This window comes from Coregonus clupeaformis, chromosome 8, assembly GCF_020615455.1.
Source record: "Coregonus clupeaformis isolate EN_2021a chromosome 8, ASM2061545v1, whole genome shotgun sequence".
Lineage (NCBI taxonomy): Eukaryota > Metazoa > Chordata > Actinopteri > Salmoniformes > Salmonidae > Coregonus > Coregonus clupeaformis.
In genome coordinates, this window is record NC_059199.1 from 3,890,101 (window position 1) to 3,907,237 (window position 17,137).

Consider the following 17,137-nt stretch of genomic DNA (forward strand, 5'->3'; position numbering starts at 1 on the left):
CCCTGCGGCCTTGTGAATGTTGACCTGCTTAAAAGTCTTACTCACATCGGCTATGGAGAGCTTGATCACATAGTCATCCGGAACAGCTGGTGCTCTCATGCATGCTTCATTGTTGCTTGCCTCGAAGCGAGCATAGAAGTGATTTAGCTCGTCTGGTAGGCTTGTGTCACTGGGCAGCTCGCGGCTGTGCTTCCCTTTGTAGTCTGTAATAGTTTTCAAGCCCTGCCACATCCGATGAGCATCAGAGCCTGTGTAGTATGATTCAATCTTAGTCCTGTATTGACTCTTTGCCTGTTTGATGGTTCGTCGGAGGGCATAGCAGGATTTCTTATAAGCGTCCAGATTAGAGTCCCGCTCTTTGAAAGCGGAAGCTCTACCCTTTAGCTCAGTGCGGATGTTGCCTGTAATCCATGGCTTCTGGTTGGGGTATGTACGTACGGTCACTGTGGGGACGATGTCATCGATGCACTTATTTATGAAGCCAGTGACTGATGTGGTGTACTCCTCAATGCCATCTGAAGAATCCCGGAACATGTTCCAGTCTGTGCTAGCAAAACAGTCCTGTAGCTTAGCATCTGCGTCATCTGACCACTTTTTTATTAACCGAGTCACTGGTGCTTCCTGCTTTAGTTTTTGCTTATAAGCAGGAATCAGGAGGATATAATTGTGGTCAGATTTGCCAAATGGAGGGAGAGCTTTGTATGCGTCTCTGTGTGTGGAGTAAAGGTGGTCTAGAAGTGTTTTTTCCTCTGGTTGCACATTTAACATGCTGGTAGAAATTAGGTAGAACTGATTTAAGTTTCCCTGCATTAAAGTCCCCGGCCACTAGGAGCGCTGCCTCTGGATGAGCGTTTTCCTGTTTAGTTATGGCCTTATACAGCTCATTGAGTGCAATCTTAATGCCATCATTGGTTTGTGGTGGTAAATAGACAGCTATGAAAAATATAGATGAAAACTCTCTTGGTAAATAGTGTGGTCTACAGCTTATCATAAGATACTCTACCTCAGGTGAGCAAAACCTCGAGACTTCCTGAGTATATGATTTTGTGCACCAGCTGTTGTTTACAAATATACATTATGGCCAAACACTTCTATTTTTGTTTCATCAGACCAGAGGACATTTCTCCAAAAAGTACGATCTTTGTCCCCATGTGCAGTTACAAACCGTAGTCTGCCTTTTTTATGGCGGTTTTGGAGCAGTGGCTTCTTCCTTGCTGAGCGGCCTTTCAGGTTATGTCGATATAGGACTCGTTTTACTGTGGATATAGATACTTTTGTACCTGTTTCCTCCAGCATCTTCACAAGGTCCTTTGCTGTTGTTCTGGGATTGATTTGCATTTTTCGCTACAAAGTACGTTCATCTCTAGGAGACAGAACGCGTCTCCTTCCTGAGCGGTATGACGGCTGCGTGGTCCCATGGTGTTTATACTTGCGTACTATTGTTTATACAGATGAACCTGGTACCTTCAGGCGTTTGGAAATTGCTCCCAAGGATGAACCAGACTTGTGGAGGTCTACAATTATTTTTCTGAGGTCTTGGCTGATTTCTTTTGATTTTCCCATGATGTCAAGCAAAGAGGCACTGAGTTTGAAGATAGGCCTTGAAATACATCCACAGGTACACCTCCAATTGACTCAAATGATGTCAATTAGCCTATCAGAAGCTTCTAAAGCCATGACATCATTTTCTGGAATTTTCCAAGCTGTTTAAAGGCACAGTCAACTTAGTGTATGTAAACTTCTGACTCACTGGAATTGTGATACAGTGAATTATAAGTGAAATTATCTGTCTGTAAACAATTGTTGGAAAAATTACTTGTGTCATGCACGAAGTAGATGAAAAACGTGTTTTGATGAATCCAGCCTAAGTGTATGTAAACTTCCGACTTCAACTGTAGTTAGGCCAAACTAAGCCAGTGGTTAGAGGATATAGTTAGACCAAACCGATCCTGGCATATATTTTTTTTCTGTGTGTGTATGTTGTTAAGTTATTCACTATATTAAAAATATATATTTTCTCTCTCTCTCCAGAGGGGTCATCAAATGAGACCATAAAGGGTTACATCTCCTCTACAGACAGCAACGTGACCCCGTGGTTAGTGTGGCTTAACTCTCCTTCAGACTGACCAGACTGCAGAACTCCAACCGTGTTCCCACCGTGTGGTCATGTCCGGTCTGACCAGGTCCAGCGGTCACAACCTCTCCTCAACCTCAACCACACACGGTCACCACCACCACCACGGTCAGAGCGGTGAGGTCACCATGGACGGTTGTGGTCTTACTCCGGTCCTGGGCTACACGGCTGAGATGGAGCGCTACCGATCCTTCGCTAACTTCTACACTAAAACCAATGCGAATATGAACGCCGTTAACAGCATGAACTTCCCTCAGTCGACCAAGCTCGCCCACATCACCGCTCCTATATTCCCCGGTGGCAGGCTCGGGATGACGCCATGGGGTTGTCATGACAACATAAACATGAATATGAACGTCAACGCGGCGGCGATGCTTTGGGGGCGGAAACCTCCCGTGCATCAGGCCACGCCCCTAGCGCCGCCCACAACACACCTGTCGCCCTCGACAACGCACATGCAGCCCTACCGGACCAGCGGCGGAGAGGGGAAACAGCACGCCTCCTCCCATGGACAGGAAACTCATAATCACCACGGGAATACACATTTCCAGTCCTGCTATTCCGCCGCCAATCACATGACCAAACAAGGCCACGCCCACCAGGACATGCTCAGCCTATCGAATCGCAGCAGCAGTGGCAACGGAGGCGGAGTTAACGGGGTCAACGTGTCCAACTTCCCCGCCGGAATGTTGGGGTTACCGCCCGGGGTCATCGTCATGGCGATGGGGTCGCACAATAACATTTCGGACTCCTCCCACTTCCAGATGGCGACCAATCATAACCAACTGTTATCGGACGGCCACCATGCCAACCAGACTAACTCCTCCCCTTGCCCCTCGACCTCCCCGGGGATGACCTCTGGGGGTCAGGGGTCAGGAGCATCCAAGAGGAAGAGGAAGCGGTGTGGGGTGTGTGCCCCCTGCAGAAGGCTGATTAACTGTGGGGTGTGTTCAGCCTGTAGGAACAGGAAGACAGGTCATCAGATCTGTAAGTTCAGGAAGTGTGACGAGCTGAAGAAGAAGGCTGGGAGTACACAACTAGAGGTAGGAGACAGACAGACAGACAGCACACACACAGTCTTTCGCAGCTAACCTTGTGGGGACATACAATTCAGTCCCATTCAACATCCTATTTTCCCTAACCCTAAACCTAACCCGTACCCTAACCTTAATTCTAACCCTAACACTAATTCTAACTTTAACCCTAAACCCCCTAGAAATAGCATTTGACCTTGTGGTCAAATTTTTCTTGGTTAACTACAGTGGGGGAAAAAAGTATTTAGTCAGCCACCAATTGTGCATGTTCTCCCACTTAAAAAGATGAGAGAGGCCTGTAATTTTCATCATAGGTACACATCAACTATGACAGACAAAATGAGATTTTTTTTCCTCCAGAAAATCACATTGTAGGATTTTTAATGAATTTATTTGCAAATTATGGTGGAAAATAAGTATTTGGTCAATAACAAAAGTTTCTCAATACTTTGTTATATACCCTTTGTTGGCAATGACACAGGTCAAACGTTTTCTGTAAGTCTTCACAAGGTTTTCACACACTGTTGCTGGTATTTTGGCCCATTCCTCCATGCAGATCTCCTCTAGAGCAGAGATGTTTTGGGGCTGTCGCTGGGCAACACAGACTTTCAACTCCCTCCAAAGATTTTCTATGGGGTGGAGATCTGGAGACTGGCTAGGCCACTCCAGGACCTTTGAAATGCTTCATACGAAGCCACTCCTTCGTTGCCGGGCGGTGTGTTTGGGATCATTGTCATGCTGAAAGACCCAGCCACGTTTCATCTTCAATGCCCTTGCTGATGGAAGGAGGTTTTCACTCAAAATCTCACGATACATGGCCCCATTCATTCTTTCCTTTACACGGATCAGTCGTCCTGGTCCCTTTGCAGAAAAACAGCCCCAAAGCATGATGTTTCCACCCCCATGCTTCACAGTAGGTAATTGTGTTCTTTGGATGCAACTCAGCATTCTTTGTCCTCCAAACACGACGAGTTGAGTTTTTACCAAAAAGTTCTATTTTGGTTTCATCTGACCATATGACATTCTCCCAATCCTCTTCTGGATCATCCAAATGCACTCTAGCAAACTTCAGACGGGCCTGGACATGTACTGGCTTAAGCAGGGGACACGTCTTGCACTGCAGGATTTGAGTCCCTGGCGGCGTAGTGTGTTACTGATGGTAGGCTTTGTTACTTTGGTCCCAGCTCTCTGCAGGTCATTCACTAGGTCCCCCCGTGTGGTTCTGGGATTTTTGCTCACCGTTCTTGTGATCATTTTGACCCCACGGGGTGAGATCTTGCGTGGAGCCCCAGATCGAGGGAGATTATCAGTGGTCTTGTATGTCTTCCATTTCCTAATAATTGCTCCCACAGTTGATTTCTTCAAACCAAGCTGCTTACCTATTGCAGATTCAGTCTTCCCAGCCTGGTGCAGGTCTACAATTTTGTTTCTGGTGTCCTTTGACAGCTCTTTGGTCTTGGCCATAGTGGAGTTTGGAGTGTGACTGTTTGAGGTTGTGGACAGGTGTCTTTTATACTGATAACAAGTTCAAACAGGTGCCATTAATACAGGTAATGAGTGGAGGACAGAGGAGCCTCTTAAAGAAGAAGTTACAGGTCTGTGAGAGCCAGAAATCTTGCTTGTTTGTAGGTGACCAAATACTTATTTTCCACCATTATTTGCAAATAAATTCATAAAAAATCCTACAATGTGATTTTCTGGATTTTTTTTCCTCAATTTGTCTGTCATAGTTGACGTGTACCTATGATGAAAATTACAGGCCTCTCTCATCTTTTTAAGTGGGAGAACTTGCACAATTGGTGGCTGACTAAATACTTTTTTCCCCCACTGTATACTTGTGGGGACTTCTGGTCCCAGGGATACTGGGACTTCTGGTCCCCACAAGTATAGTTAAACACGTCCACACACACACAGATTCTAAGTTCAGATTCTCTACGCTTCTCCTGAAGTCTGCAGTCGTACACTCCCTCTCATGGATTCAAAAGGAATGGACTGGTGTGAGGAATTTGGTGGAAACTCCCTCCAGCTGTTCTTGCACCAATCCAATCCATGAGGGGTTAGTGAACGAGTGCACACTTCAGGATAGGGGTAGAGAATCAGAACACAGCCACACACACCCTATTCCACCCCTAGCCCCTAGCCCCTAGCCCCTAGCACATAGGCCAGGGGTGTCAAACTCAGTTTGACCCGGGAGACGGATTGGGTCTTCAACGAGGTCCGGACGGCCGCACTGATAATGTCTTACATTTCCCTACCGTCAGAATTAGCAAAAGATAGTTTTAGGAATTTTGGATACTATTGGTCAGCCAAATGGCCGCGGTCACGTCAACATGATCTCCTCCGCTCCTGACTGCAGGGAGGGGGGGTGTTGCCTAGGCAACTGAAGACTCATTTGCCACAACACCTTGCACGTTGTAGATTCCATGTTACTGTAGAGTCCATGTTACTGTAGATTCCATGTTACTGTAGATTCCATGTTACTGTAGAGTCCATGTTACTGTAGAGTCCATGTTACTGTAGAGTCCATGTTACTGTAGAGTCCATGTTACTGTAGATTCCATGTTACTGTAGATTCCATGTTAGTGTAGAGTCCATGTTACTGTAGATTCCATGTTACTGTAGAGTCCATGTTACTGTAGAGTCCATGTTACTGTAGATTCCATGTTACTGTAGAGTCCATGTTACTGTAGAGTCCATGTTACTGTAGAGTCCATGTTACTGTAGATTCCATGTTACTGTAGAGTCCATGTTACTGTAGATTCCATGTTACTGTAGAGTCCATGTTACTGTAGATTCCATGTTACTGTAGATTCCATGTTACTGTAGATTCCATGTTACTGTAGATTCCATGTTACTGTAGAGTCCATGTTACTGTAGAGTCCATGTTACTGTAGAGTCCATGTTACTGTAGATTCCATGTTACTGTAGAGTCCATGTTACTGTAGATTCCATGTTACTGTAGAGTCCATGTTACTGTAGAGTCCATGTTACTGTAGATTCCATGTTACTGTAGAGTCCATGTTACTGTAGAGTCCATGTTACTGTAGAGTCCATGTTACTGTAGATTCCATGTTACTGTAGATTCCATGTTACTGTAGAGTCCATGTTACTGTAGAGTCCATGTTACTGTAGAGTCCATGTTACTGTAGATTCCATGTTACTGTAGAAAAGGACTCATGAATGCCCGGCCGTCCCATCTTCAGTTAGCTGTTGATTCCACACACACAAAAAAGTTCGTTTTAACGGTTATGGCGGTTATTTTATTTTGAGGACGGTCTTCATCCATACACGTTGGGCTTTATGTTGGACATCCCTGACCTGTGTATATTTGAGATGATTGGATAGGTATAGATTAGTTTAAACTCTGTCACACCTCTCTGTAACATAATCAGTCAGTATTCTACCAGTCCAGTCTCTATTCCCACTGGTCAGTATTCTACCAGTCCAGTCTCTATTCCCACTGGTCAGTTTTCGAACAGACCAGTCTCTATTCCCACTGGTCAGTATTCTAACAGTCCAGTCTCTATTCCCACTGGTCAGTATTCTACCAGTCCAGTCTCTATTCCCACTGGTCAGTATTCTACCAGTCCAGTCTCTATTCCCACTGGTCAGTATTCTACCAGTCCAGTCTCTATTCCCACTGGTCAGTATTCTACCAGTCCAGTCTCTATTCCCACTGGTCAGTATTCTACCAGTCCAGTCTCTATTCCCACTGGTCAGTATTCTACCAGTCCAGTCTCTATTCCCACTGGTCAGTATTCTACCAGTCTAGTCTCTATTCCCACTGGTCAGTATTCTACCAGTCCAGTCTCTATATCCACTGGTCAGTATTCTACCAGTCCAGTCTCTATTCCTATTGGTCAGTATTCTACCAGTCCAGTCTCTATTCCCACTGGTCAGTATTCTAACAGTCCAGTCTCTATTCCCACTGGTCAGTATTCTACCAGTCCAGTCTCTATTCCCACTGGTCAGTATTCTAACAGTCCAGTCTCTATTCCCACTGGTCAGTATTCTACCAGTCCAGTCTCTATTCCTATTGGTCAGTATTCTACCAGTCCAGTCTCTATTCCCACTGGTCAGTATTCTAACAGTCCAGTCTCTATTCCCACTGGTCAGTATTCTACCAGTCTAGTCTCTATTCCCACTGGTCAGTATTCTACCAGTCCAGTCTCTATTCCCACTGGTCAGTATTCTACCAGTCCAGTCTCTATTCCCACTGGCCAGTATTCTACCAGTCCAGTCTCTATTCCCACTGGTCAGTATTCTACCAGTCCAGTCTCTATATCCACTGGTCAGTATTCTACCAGTCCAGTCTCTATTCTCACTGGTCAGTATTCTACCAGTCCAGTCTCTATTCCTATTGGTCAGTATTCTACCAGTCCAGTCTCTATTCCCACTGGTCAGTATTCTACCAGTCCAGTCTCTATTCCCACTGGTCAGTATTCTACCAGTCCAGTCTCTATATCCACTGGTCAGTATTCTACCAGTCCAGTCTCTATTCCCACTGGTCAGTATTCTAACAGTATGTTTCCAGTCTCTATTCCCACTGGTCAGTATTCTACCAGTCCAGTCTCTATTCCCACTGGTCAGTATTCTACCAGTCCAGTCTCTATTCCCACTGGTCAGTATTCTAACAGTCCAGTCTCTATTCCCACTGGTCAGTATTCTACCAGTCCAGTCTCTATTCCTATTGGTCAGTATTCTACCAGTCCAGTCTCTATTCCCACTGGTCAGTATTCTAACAGTCCAGTCTCTATTCCCACTGGTCAGTATTCTACCAGTCTAGTCTCTATTCCCACTGGTCAGTATTCTACCAGTCCAGTCTCTATTCCCACTGGTCAGTATTCTACCAGTCCAGTCTCTATTCCCACTGGCCAGTATTCTACCAGTCCAGTCTCTATTCCCACTGGTCAGTATTCTACCAGTCCAGTCTCTATATCCACTGGTCAGTATTCTACCAGTCCAGTCTCTATTCTCACTGGTCAGTATTCTACCAGTCCAGTCTCTATTCCTATTGGTCAGTATTCTACCAGTCCAGTCTCTATTCCCACTGGTCAGTATTCTACCAGTCCAGTCTCTATTCCCACTGGTCAGTATTCTAACAGTCCAGTCTCTATTCCCACTGGTCAGTATTCTACCAGTCCAGTCTCTATTCCTATTGGTCAGTATTCTACCAGTCCAGTCTCTATTCCCACTGGTCAGTATTCTACCAGTCCAGTCTCTATATCCACTGGTCAGTATTCTACCAGTCCAGTCTCTATTCCCACTGGTCAGTATTCTACCAGTCCAGTCTCTATTCCCACTGGTCAGTATTCTACCAGTCCAGTCTCTATTCCCACTGGTCAGTATTCTACCAGTCCAGTCTCTATTCCCACTGGTCAGTATTCTACCAGTCCAGTCTCTATTCCCACTGGTCAGTATTCTAACAGTCCAGTCTCTATATCCACTGGTCAGTATTCTACCAGTCCAGTCTCTATTCCCACTGGTCAGTATTCTACCAGTCCAGTCTCTATTCCCACTGGTCAGTATTCTACCAGTCCAGTCTCTATTCCCACTGGTCAGTATTCTACCAGTCCAGTCTCTATTCCCACTGGTCAGTATTCTACAGTCCAGTCTCTATATCCACTGGTCAGTATTCTACCAGTCCAGTCTCTATTCCCACTGGTCAGTATTCTAACAGTCCAGTCTCTATTCCCACTGGTCAGTATTCTAACAGTATGTTTCCAGTCTCTATTCCCACTGGTCAGTATTCTAACAGTCCAGTCTCTATTCCCACTGGTCAGTATTCTAACAGTCCAGTCTCTATTCCCACTGGTCAGTATTCTAACAGTATGTTTCCAGTCTCTATTCCCACTGGTCAGTATTCTAACAGTCCAGTCTCTATTCCCACTGGTCAGTATTCTACCAGTCCAGTCTCTATATCCACTGGTCAGTATTCTACCAGTCCAGTCTCTATTCCCACTGGTCAGTATTCTACCAGTCCAGTCTCTATATCCACTGGTCAGTATTCTACCAGTCTAGTCTCTATTCCCACTGGTCAGTATTCTAACAGTCCAGTCTCTATTCCCACTGGTCAGTATTCTACCAGTCCAGTCTCTATTCCCACTGGTCAGTATTCTAACAGTCCAGTCTCTATATCCACTGGTCAGTATTCTACCAGTCCAGTCTCTATATCCACTGGTCAGTATTCTAACAGTCCAGTCTCTATTCCCACTGGTCAGTATTCTACCAGTCCAGTCTATATTCCCACTGGTCAGTATTCTACCAGTCCAGTCTCTATTTCCACTGGTCAGTATTCTACCAGTCCAGTCTCTATTCCCACTGGTCAGTATTCTACCAGTCCAGTCTCTATTCCCACTGGTCAGTATTCTAACAGTCCAGTCTCTATATCCACTGGTCAGTATTCTACCAGTCCAGTCTCTATTCCCACTGGTCAGTATTCTACCAGTCCAGTCTCTATTCCCACTGGTCAGTATTCTACCAGTCCAGTCTCTATATCCACTGGTCAGTATTCTACCAGTCCAGTCTCTATTCCCACTGGTCAGTATTCTAACAGTCCAGTCTCTATTCCCACTGGTCAGTATTCTAACAGTATGTTTCCAGTCTCTATTCCCACTGGTCAGTATTCTAACAGTCCAGTCTCTATTCCCACTGGTCAGTATTCTACCAGTCCAGTCTCTATTCCCACTGGTCAGTATTCTACCAGTCCAGTCTCTATTCCCACTGGTCAGTATTCTACCAGTCCAGTCTCTATTCCCACTGGTCAGTATTCTACCAGTCCAGTCTCTATTCCCACTGGTCAGTATTCTAACAGTCCAGTCTCTATATCCACTGGTCAGTATTCTACCAGTCCAGTCTCTATTCCCACTGGTCAGTATTCTACCAGTCCAGTCTCTATTCCCACTGGTCAGTATTCTACCAGTCCAGTCTCTATTCCCACTGGTCAGTATTCTACCAGTCCAGTCTCTATTCCCACTGGTCAGTATTCTACCAGTCCAGTCTCTATATCCACTGGTCAGTATTCTACCAGTCCAGTCTCTATTCCCACTGGTCAGTATTCTAACAGTCCAGTCTCTATTCCCACTGGTCAGTATTCTAACAGTATGTTTCCAGTCTCTATTCCCACTGGTCAGTATTCTACCAGTCCAGTCTCTATTCCCACTGGTCAGTATTCTAACAGTCCAGTCTCTATATCCACTGGTCAGTATTCTACCAGTCCAGTCTCTATTCCCACTGGTCAGTATTCTACCAGTCCAGTCTCTATTCCCACTGGTCAGTATTCTACCAGTCCAGTCTCTATATCCACTGGTCAGTATTCTACCAGTCCAGTCTCTATTCCCACTGGTCAGTATTCTAACAGTCCAGTCTCTATTCCCACTGGTCAGTATTCTAACAGTATGTTTCCAGTCTCTATTCCCACTGGTCAGTATTCTAACAGTCCAGTCTCTATTCCCACTGGTCAGTATTCTACCAGTCCAGTCTCTATTCCCACTGGTCAGTATTCTACCAGTCCAGTCTCTATTCCCACTGGTCAGTATTCTACCAGTCCAGTCTCTATTCCCACTGGTCAGTATTCTACCAGTCCAGTCTCTATTCCCACTGGTCAGTATTCTAACAGTCCAGTCTCTATATCCACTGGTCAGTATTCTACCAGTCCAGTCTCTATTCCCACTGGTCAGTATTCTACCAGTCCAGTCTCTATTCCCACTGGTCAGTATTCTACCAGTCCAGTCTCTATTCCCACTGGTCAGTATTCTACCAGTCCAGTCTCTATTCCCACTGGTCAGTATTCTACCAGTCCAGTCTCTATATCCACTGGTCAGTATTCTACCAGTCCAGTCTCTATTCCCACTGGTCAGTATTCTAACAGTCCAGTCTCTATTCCCACTGGTCAGTATTCTAACAGTATGTTTCCAGTCTCTATTCCCACTGGTCAGTATTCTAACAGTCCAGTCTCTATTCCCACTGGTCAGTATTCTAACAGTCCAGTCTCTATTCCCACTGGTCAGTATTCTAACAGTATGTTTCCAGTCTCTATTTCCACTGGTCAGTATTCTAACAGTCCAGTCTCTATTCCCACTGGTCAGTATTCTACCAGTCCAGTCTCTATATCCACTGGTCAGTATTCTACCAGTCCAGTCTCTATTCCCACTGGTCAGTATTCTACCAGTCCAGTCTCTATATCCACTGGTCAGTATTCTACCAGTCTAGTCTCTATTCCCACTGGTCAGTATTCTAACAGTCCAGTCTCTATTCCCACTGGTCAGTATTCTACCAGTCCAGTCTCTATTCCCACTGGTCAGTATTCTAACAGTCCAGTCTCTATATCCACTGGTCAGTATTCTACCAGTCCAGTCTCTATATCCACTGGTCAGTATTCTAACAGTCCAGTCTCTATTCCCACTGGTCAGTATTCTACCAGTCCAGTCTATATTCCCACTGGTCAGTATTCTACCAGTCCAGTCTCTATTTCCACTGGTCAGTATTCTACCAGTCCAGTCTCTATTCCCACTGGTCAGTATTCTACCAGTCCAGTCTCTATTCCACTGGTCAGTATTCTAACAGTCCAGTCTCTATATCCACTGGTCAGTATTCTACCAGTCCAGTCTCTATTCCCACTGGTCAGTATTCTACCAGTCCAGTCTCTATTCCCACTGGTCAGTATTCTACCAGTCCAGTCTCTATATCCACTGGTCAGTATTCTACCAGTCCAGTCTCTATTCCCACTGGTCAGTATTCTAACAGTCCAGTCTCTATTCCCACTGGTCAGTATTCTAACAGTATGTTTCCAGTCTCTATTCCCACTGGTCAGTATTCTAACAGTCCAGTCTCTATTCCCACTGGTCAGTATTCTACCAGTCCAGTCTCTATTCCCACTGGTCAGTATTCTACCAGTCCAGTCTCTATTCCCACTGGTCAGTATTCTACCAGTCCAGTCTCTATTCCCACTGGTCAGTATTCTACCAGTCCAGTCTCTATTCCCACTGGTCAGTATTCTACCAGTCCAGTCTCTATATCCACTGGTCAGTATTCTAACAGTCCAGTCTCTATTCCCACTGGTCAGTATTCTACCAGTCCAGTCTCTATATCCACTGGTCAGTATTCTAACAGTCCAGTCTCTATATCCACTGGTCAGTATTCTAACAGTCCAGTCTCTATTCCCACTGGTCAGTATTCTACCAGTCCAGTCTCTATTCCCACTGGTCAGTATTCTACCAGTCCCTATTCCCACTGGTCAGTATTCTACCAGTCCAGTCTCTATTCCCACTGGTCAGTATTCTACCAGTCCAGTCTCTATTCCCACTGGTCAGTATTCTAACAGTCCAGTCTCTATTCCCACTGGTCAGTATTCTACCAGTCCAGTCTATATTCCCACTGGTCAGTATTCTACCAGTCCAGTCTCTATTTCCCACTGGTCAGTATTCTACCAGTCCAGTCTCTATTCCCACTGGTCAGTATTCTACCAGTCCAGTCTCTATTCCCACTGGTCAGTATTCTAACAGTCCAGTCTCTATATCCACTGGTCAGTATTCTACCAGTCCAGTCTCTATTCCCACTGGTCAGTATTCTACCAGTCCAGTCTCTATTCCCACTGGTCAGTATTCTACCAGTCCAGTCTCTATATCCACTGGTCAGTATTCTACCAGTCCAGTCTCTATTCCCACTGGTCAGTATTCTAACAGTCCAGTCTCTATTCCCACTGGTCAGTATTCTAACAGTATGTTTCCAGTCTCTATTCCCACTGGTCAGTATTCTAACAGTCCAGTCTCTATTCCCACTGGTCAGTATTCTACCAGTCCAGTCTCTATTCCCACTGGTCAGTATTCTACCAGTCCAGTCTCTATTCCCACTGGTCAGTATTCTACCAGTCCAGTCTCTATTCCCACTGGTCAGTATTCTACCAGTCCAGTCTCTATTCCCACTGGTCAGTATTCTACCAGTCCAGTCTCTATATCCACTGGTCAGTATTCTAACAGTCCAGTCTCTATTCCCACTGGTCAGTATTCTACCAGTCCAGTCTCTATATCCACTGGTCAGTATTCTAACAGTCCAGTCTCTATATCCACTGGTCAGTATTCTAACAGTCCAGTCTCTATTCCCACTGGTCAGTATTCTACCAGTCCAGTCTCTATTCCACTGGTCAGTATTCTACCAGTCCCTATTCCCACTGGTCAGTATTCTACCAGTCCAGTCTCTATTCCCACTGGTCAGTATTCTACCAGTCCAGTCTCTATTCCCACTGGTCAGTATTCTACCAGTCCAGTCTCTATTCCCACTGGTCAGTATTCTACCAGTCCAGTCTCTATTTCCACTGGTCAGTATTCTACCAGTCCAGTCTCTATTCCCACTGGTCAGTATTCTACCAGTCCAGTCTCTATATCCACTGGTCAGTATTCTACCAGTCCAGTCTCTATTCTATTGGTCAGTATTCTACCAGACCAGTCTCTATTCCCACTGGTCAGTATTCTACCAGTCCAGTCTCTATTCCCACTGGTCAGTATTCCTACCAGTCCAGTCTCTATTCCTATTGGTCAGTATTCTAACAGTCCAGTCTCTATTCCCACTGGTCAGTATTCTACCAGTCCAGTCTCTATTCCCACTGGTCAGTATTCTAACAGTCCAGTCTCTATTCCCACTGGTCAGTATTCTACCAGTCCAGTCTCTATTCCCACTGGTCAGTATTCTAACAGTCCAGTCTCTATATCCACTGGTCAGTATTCTACCAGTCCAGTCTCTATTCCTATTGGTCAGTATTCTACCAGACCAGTCTCTATTCCCACTGGTCAGTATTCTACCAGTCCAGTCTCTATTCCCACTGGTCAGTATTCTAACAGTCCAGTCTCTATATCCACTGGTCAGTATTCTACCAGTCCAGTCTCTATTCCCACTGGTCAGTATTCTAACAGTCCAGTCTCTATTCCCACTGGTCAGTATTCTAACAGTCCAGTCTCTATTCCCACTGGTCAGTATTCTACCAGTCCAGTCTCTATTCCCACTGGTCAGTATTCTACCAGTCCAGTCTCTATATCCACTGGTCAGTATTCTACCAGTCCAGTCTCTATTCCCACTGGTCAGTATTCTAACAGTCCAGTCTCTATTCCCACTGGTCAGTATTCTACCAGACCAGTCTCTATTCCCACTGGTCAGTATTCTACCAGTCCAGTCTCTATTCCCACTGGTCAGTATTCTACCAGTCCAGTCTCTATTCCCACTGGTCAGTATTCTACCAGTCCAGTCTCTATATCCACTGGTCAGTATTCTACCAGTCCAGTCTCTATTCCCACTGGTCAGTATTCTACCAGTCCAGTCTCTATTCCCACTGGTCAGTATTCTACCAGTCCAGTCTCTATTCCCACTGGTCAGTATTCTACCAGTCCAGTCTCTATATCCACTGGTCAGTATTCTACCAGTCCAGTCTCTATTCCCACTGGTCAGTATTCTAACAGTCCAGTCTCTATTCCCACTGGTCAGTATTCTAACAGTATGTTTCCAGTCTCTATTCCCACTGGTCAGTATTCTAACAGTCCAGTCTCTATTCCCACTGGTCAGTATTCTACCAGTCCAGTCTCTATTCCCACTGGTCAGTATTCTACCAGTCCAGTCTCTATTCCCACTGGTCAGTATTCTACCAGTCCAGTCTCTATTCCCACTGGTCAGTATTCTACCAGTCCAGTCTCTATTCCCACTGGTCAGTATTCTACCAGTCCAGTCTCTATATCCACTGGTCAGTATTCTAACAGTCCAGTCTCTATTCCCACTGGTCAGTATTCTACCAGTCCAGTCTCTATATCCACTGGTCAGTATTCTAACAGTCCAGTCTCTATATCCACTGGTCAGTATTCTAACAGTCCAGTCTCTATTCCCACTGGTCAGTATTCTACCAGTCCAGTCTCTATTCCCACTGGTCAGTATTCTACCAGTCCCTATTCCCACTGGTCAGTATTCTACCAGTCCAGTCTCTATTCCCACTGGTCAGTATTCTACCAGTCCAGTCTCTATTCCCACTGGTCAGTATTCTAACAGTCCAGTCTCTATTCCCACTGGTCAGTATTCTACCAGTCCAGTCTCTATTTCCACTGGTCAGTATTCTACCAGTCCAGTCTCTATTCCCACTGGTCAGTATTCTACCAGTCCAGTCTCTATATCCACTGGTCAGTATTCTACCAGTCCAGTCTCTATTCCTATTGGTCAGTATTCTACCAGACCAGTCTCTATTCCCACTGGTCAGTATTCTACCAGTCCAGTCTCTATTCCCACTGGTCAGTATTCTACCAGTCCAGTCTCTATTCCTATTGGTCAGTATTCTAACAGTCCAGTCTCTATTCCCACTGGTCAGTATTCTACCAGTCCAGTCTCTATTCCCACTGGTCAGTATTCTAACAGTCCAGTCTCTATTCCCACTGGTCAGTATTCTACCAGTCCAGTCTCTATTCCCACTGGTCAGTATTCTAACAGTCCAGTCTCTATATCCACTGGTCAGTATTCTACCAGTCCAGTCTCTATTCCTATTGGTCAGTATTCTACCAGACCAGTCTCTATTCCCACTGGTCAGTATTCTACCAGTCCAGTCTCTATTCCCACTGGTCAGTATTCTAACAGTCCAGTCTCTATATCCACTGGTCAGTATTCTACCAGTCCAGTCTCTATTCCCACTGGTCAGTATTCTAACAGTCCAGTCTCTATTCCCACTGGTCAGTATTCTAACAGTCCAGTCTCTATTCCCACTGGTCAGTATTCTACCAGTCCAGTCTCTATTCCCACTGGTCAGTATTCTACCAGTCCAGTCTCTATATCCACTGGTCAGTATTCTACCAGTCCAGTCTCTATTCCCACTGGTCAGTATTCTAACAGTCCAGTCTCTATTCCCACTGGTCAGTATTCTACCAGACCAGTCTCTATTCCCACTGGTCAGTATTCTACCAGTCCAGTCTCTATTCCCACTGGTCAGTATTCTACCAGTCCAGTCTCTATTCCCACTGGTCAGTATTCTACCAGTCCAGTCTCTATATCCACTGGTCAGTATTCTACCAGTCCAGTCTCTATTCCCACTGGTCAGTATTCTACCAGTCCAGTCTCTATTCCCACTGGTCAGTATTCTACCAGTCCAGTCTCTATTCCCACTGGTCAGTATTCTACCAGTCCAGTCTCTATATCCACTGGTCAGTATTCTACCAGTCCAGTCTCTATTCCCACTGGTCAGTATTCTAACAGTCCAGTCTCTATTCCCACTGGTCAGTATTCTAACAGTATGTTTCCAGTCTCTATTCCCACTGGTCAGTATTCTAACAGTCCAGTCTCTATTCCCACTGGTCAGTATTCTACCAGTCCAGTCTCTATTCCCACTGGTCAGTATTCTACCAGTCCAGTCTCTATTCCCACTGGTCAGTATTCTACCAGTCCAGTCTCTATTCCCACTGGTCAGTATTCTACCAGTCCAGTCTCTATTCCCACTGGTCAGTATTCTACCAGTCCAGTCTCTATATCCACTGGTCAGTATTCTATCAGTCCAGTCTCTATTCCCACTGGTCAGTATTCTACCAGTCCAGTCTCTATATCCACTGGTCAGTATTCTAACAGTCCAGTCTCTATATCCACTGGTCAGTATTCTAACAGTCCAGTCTCTATTCCCACTGGTCAGTATTCTACCAGTCCAGTCTCTATTCCCACTGGTCAGTATTCTACCAGTCCCTATTCCCACTGGTCAGTATTCTACCAGTCCAGTCTCTATTCCCACTGGTCAGTATTCTACCAGTCCAGTCTCTATTCCCATTGGTCAGTATTCTAACAGTCCAGTCTCTATTCCCACTGGTCAGTATTCTACCAGTCCAGTCTCTATTCCCACTGGTCAGTATTCTACCAGTCCAGTCTCTATTCCCACTGGTCAGTATTCTAACAGTCCAGTCTCTATATCCACTGGTCAGTATTCTACCAGTCCAGTCTCTATTCCTATTGGTCAGTATTCTACCAG

The 17,137-nt window shown here is 45.4% G+C and overlaps 1 protein-coding gene across 1 annotated transcript in view; it reads left to right on the forward strand.

Annotated features, from left to right (window-relative positions):
• LOC121572685 overlaps positions 1-17,137 on the forward strand; it is a 49,769-nt gene that overhangs the window by 8,712 nt on the left and 23,920 nt on the right. Inside the window, exon 2 of the mRNA XM_041884708.2 lies at positions 2,032-3,177. Within this exon, the coding sequence (XP_041740642.1) occupies positions 2,167-3,177 (1,011 nt within the window). The 5' untranslated portion in view covers positions 2,032-2,166. The remainder of the gene's footprint in view (positions 1-2,031; positions 3,178-17,137) is intronic.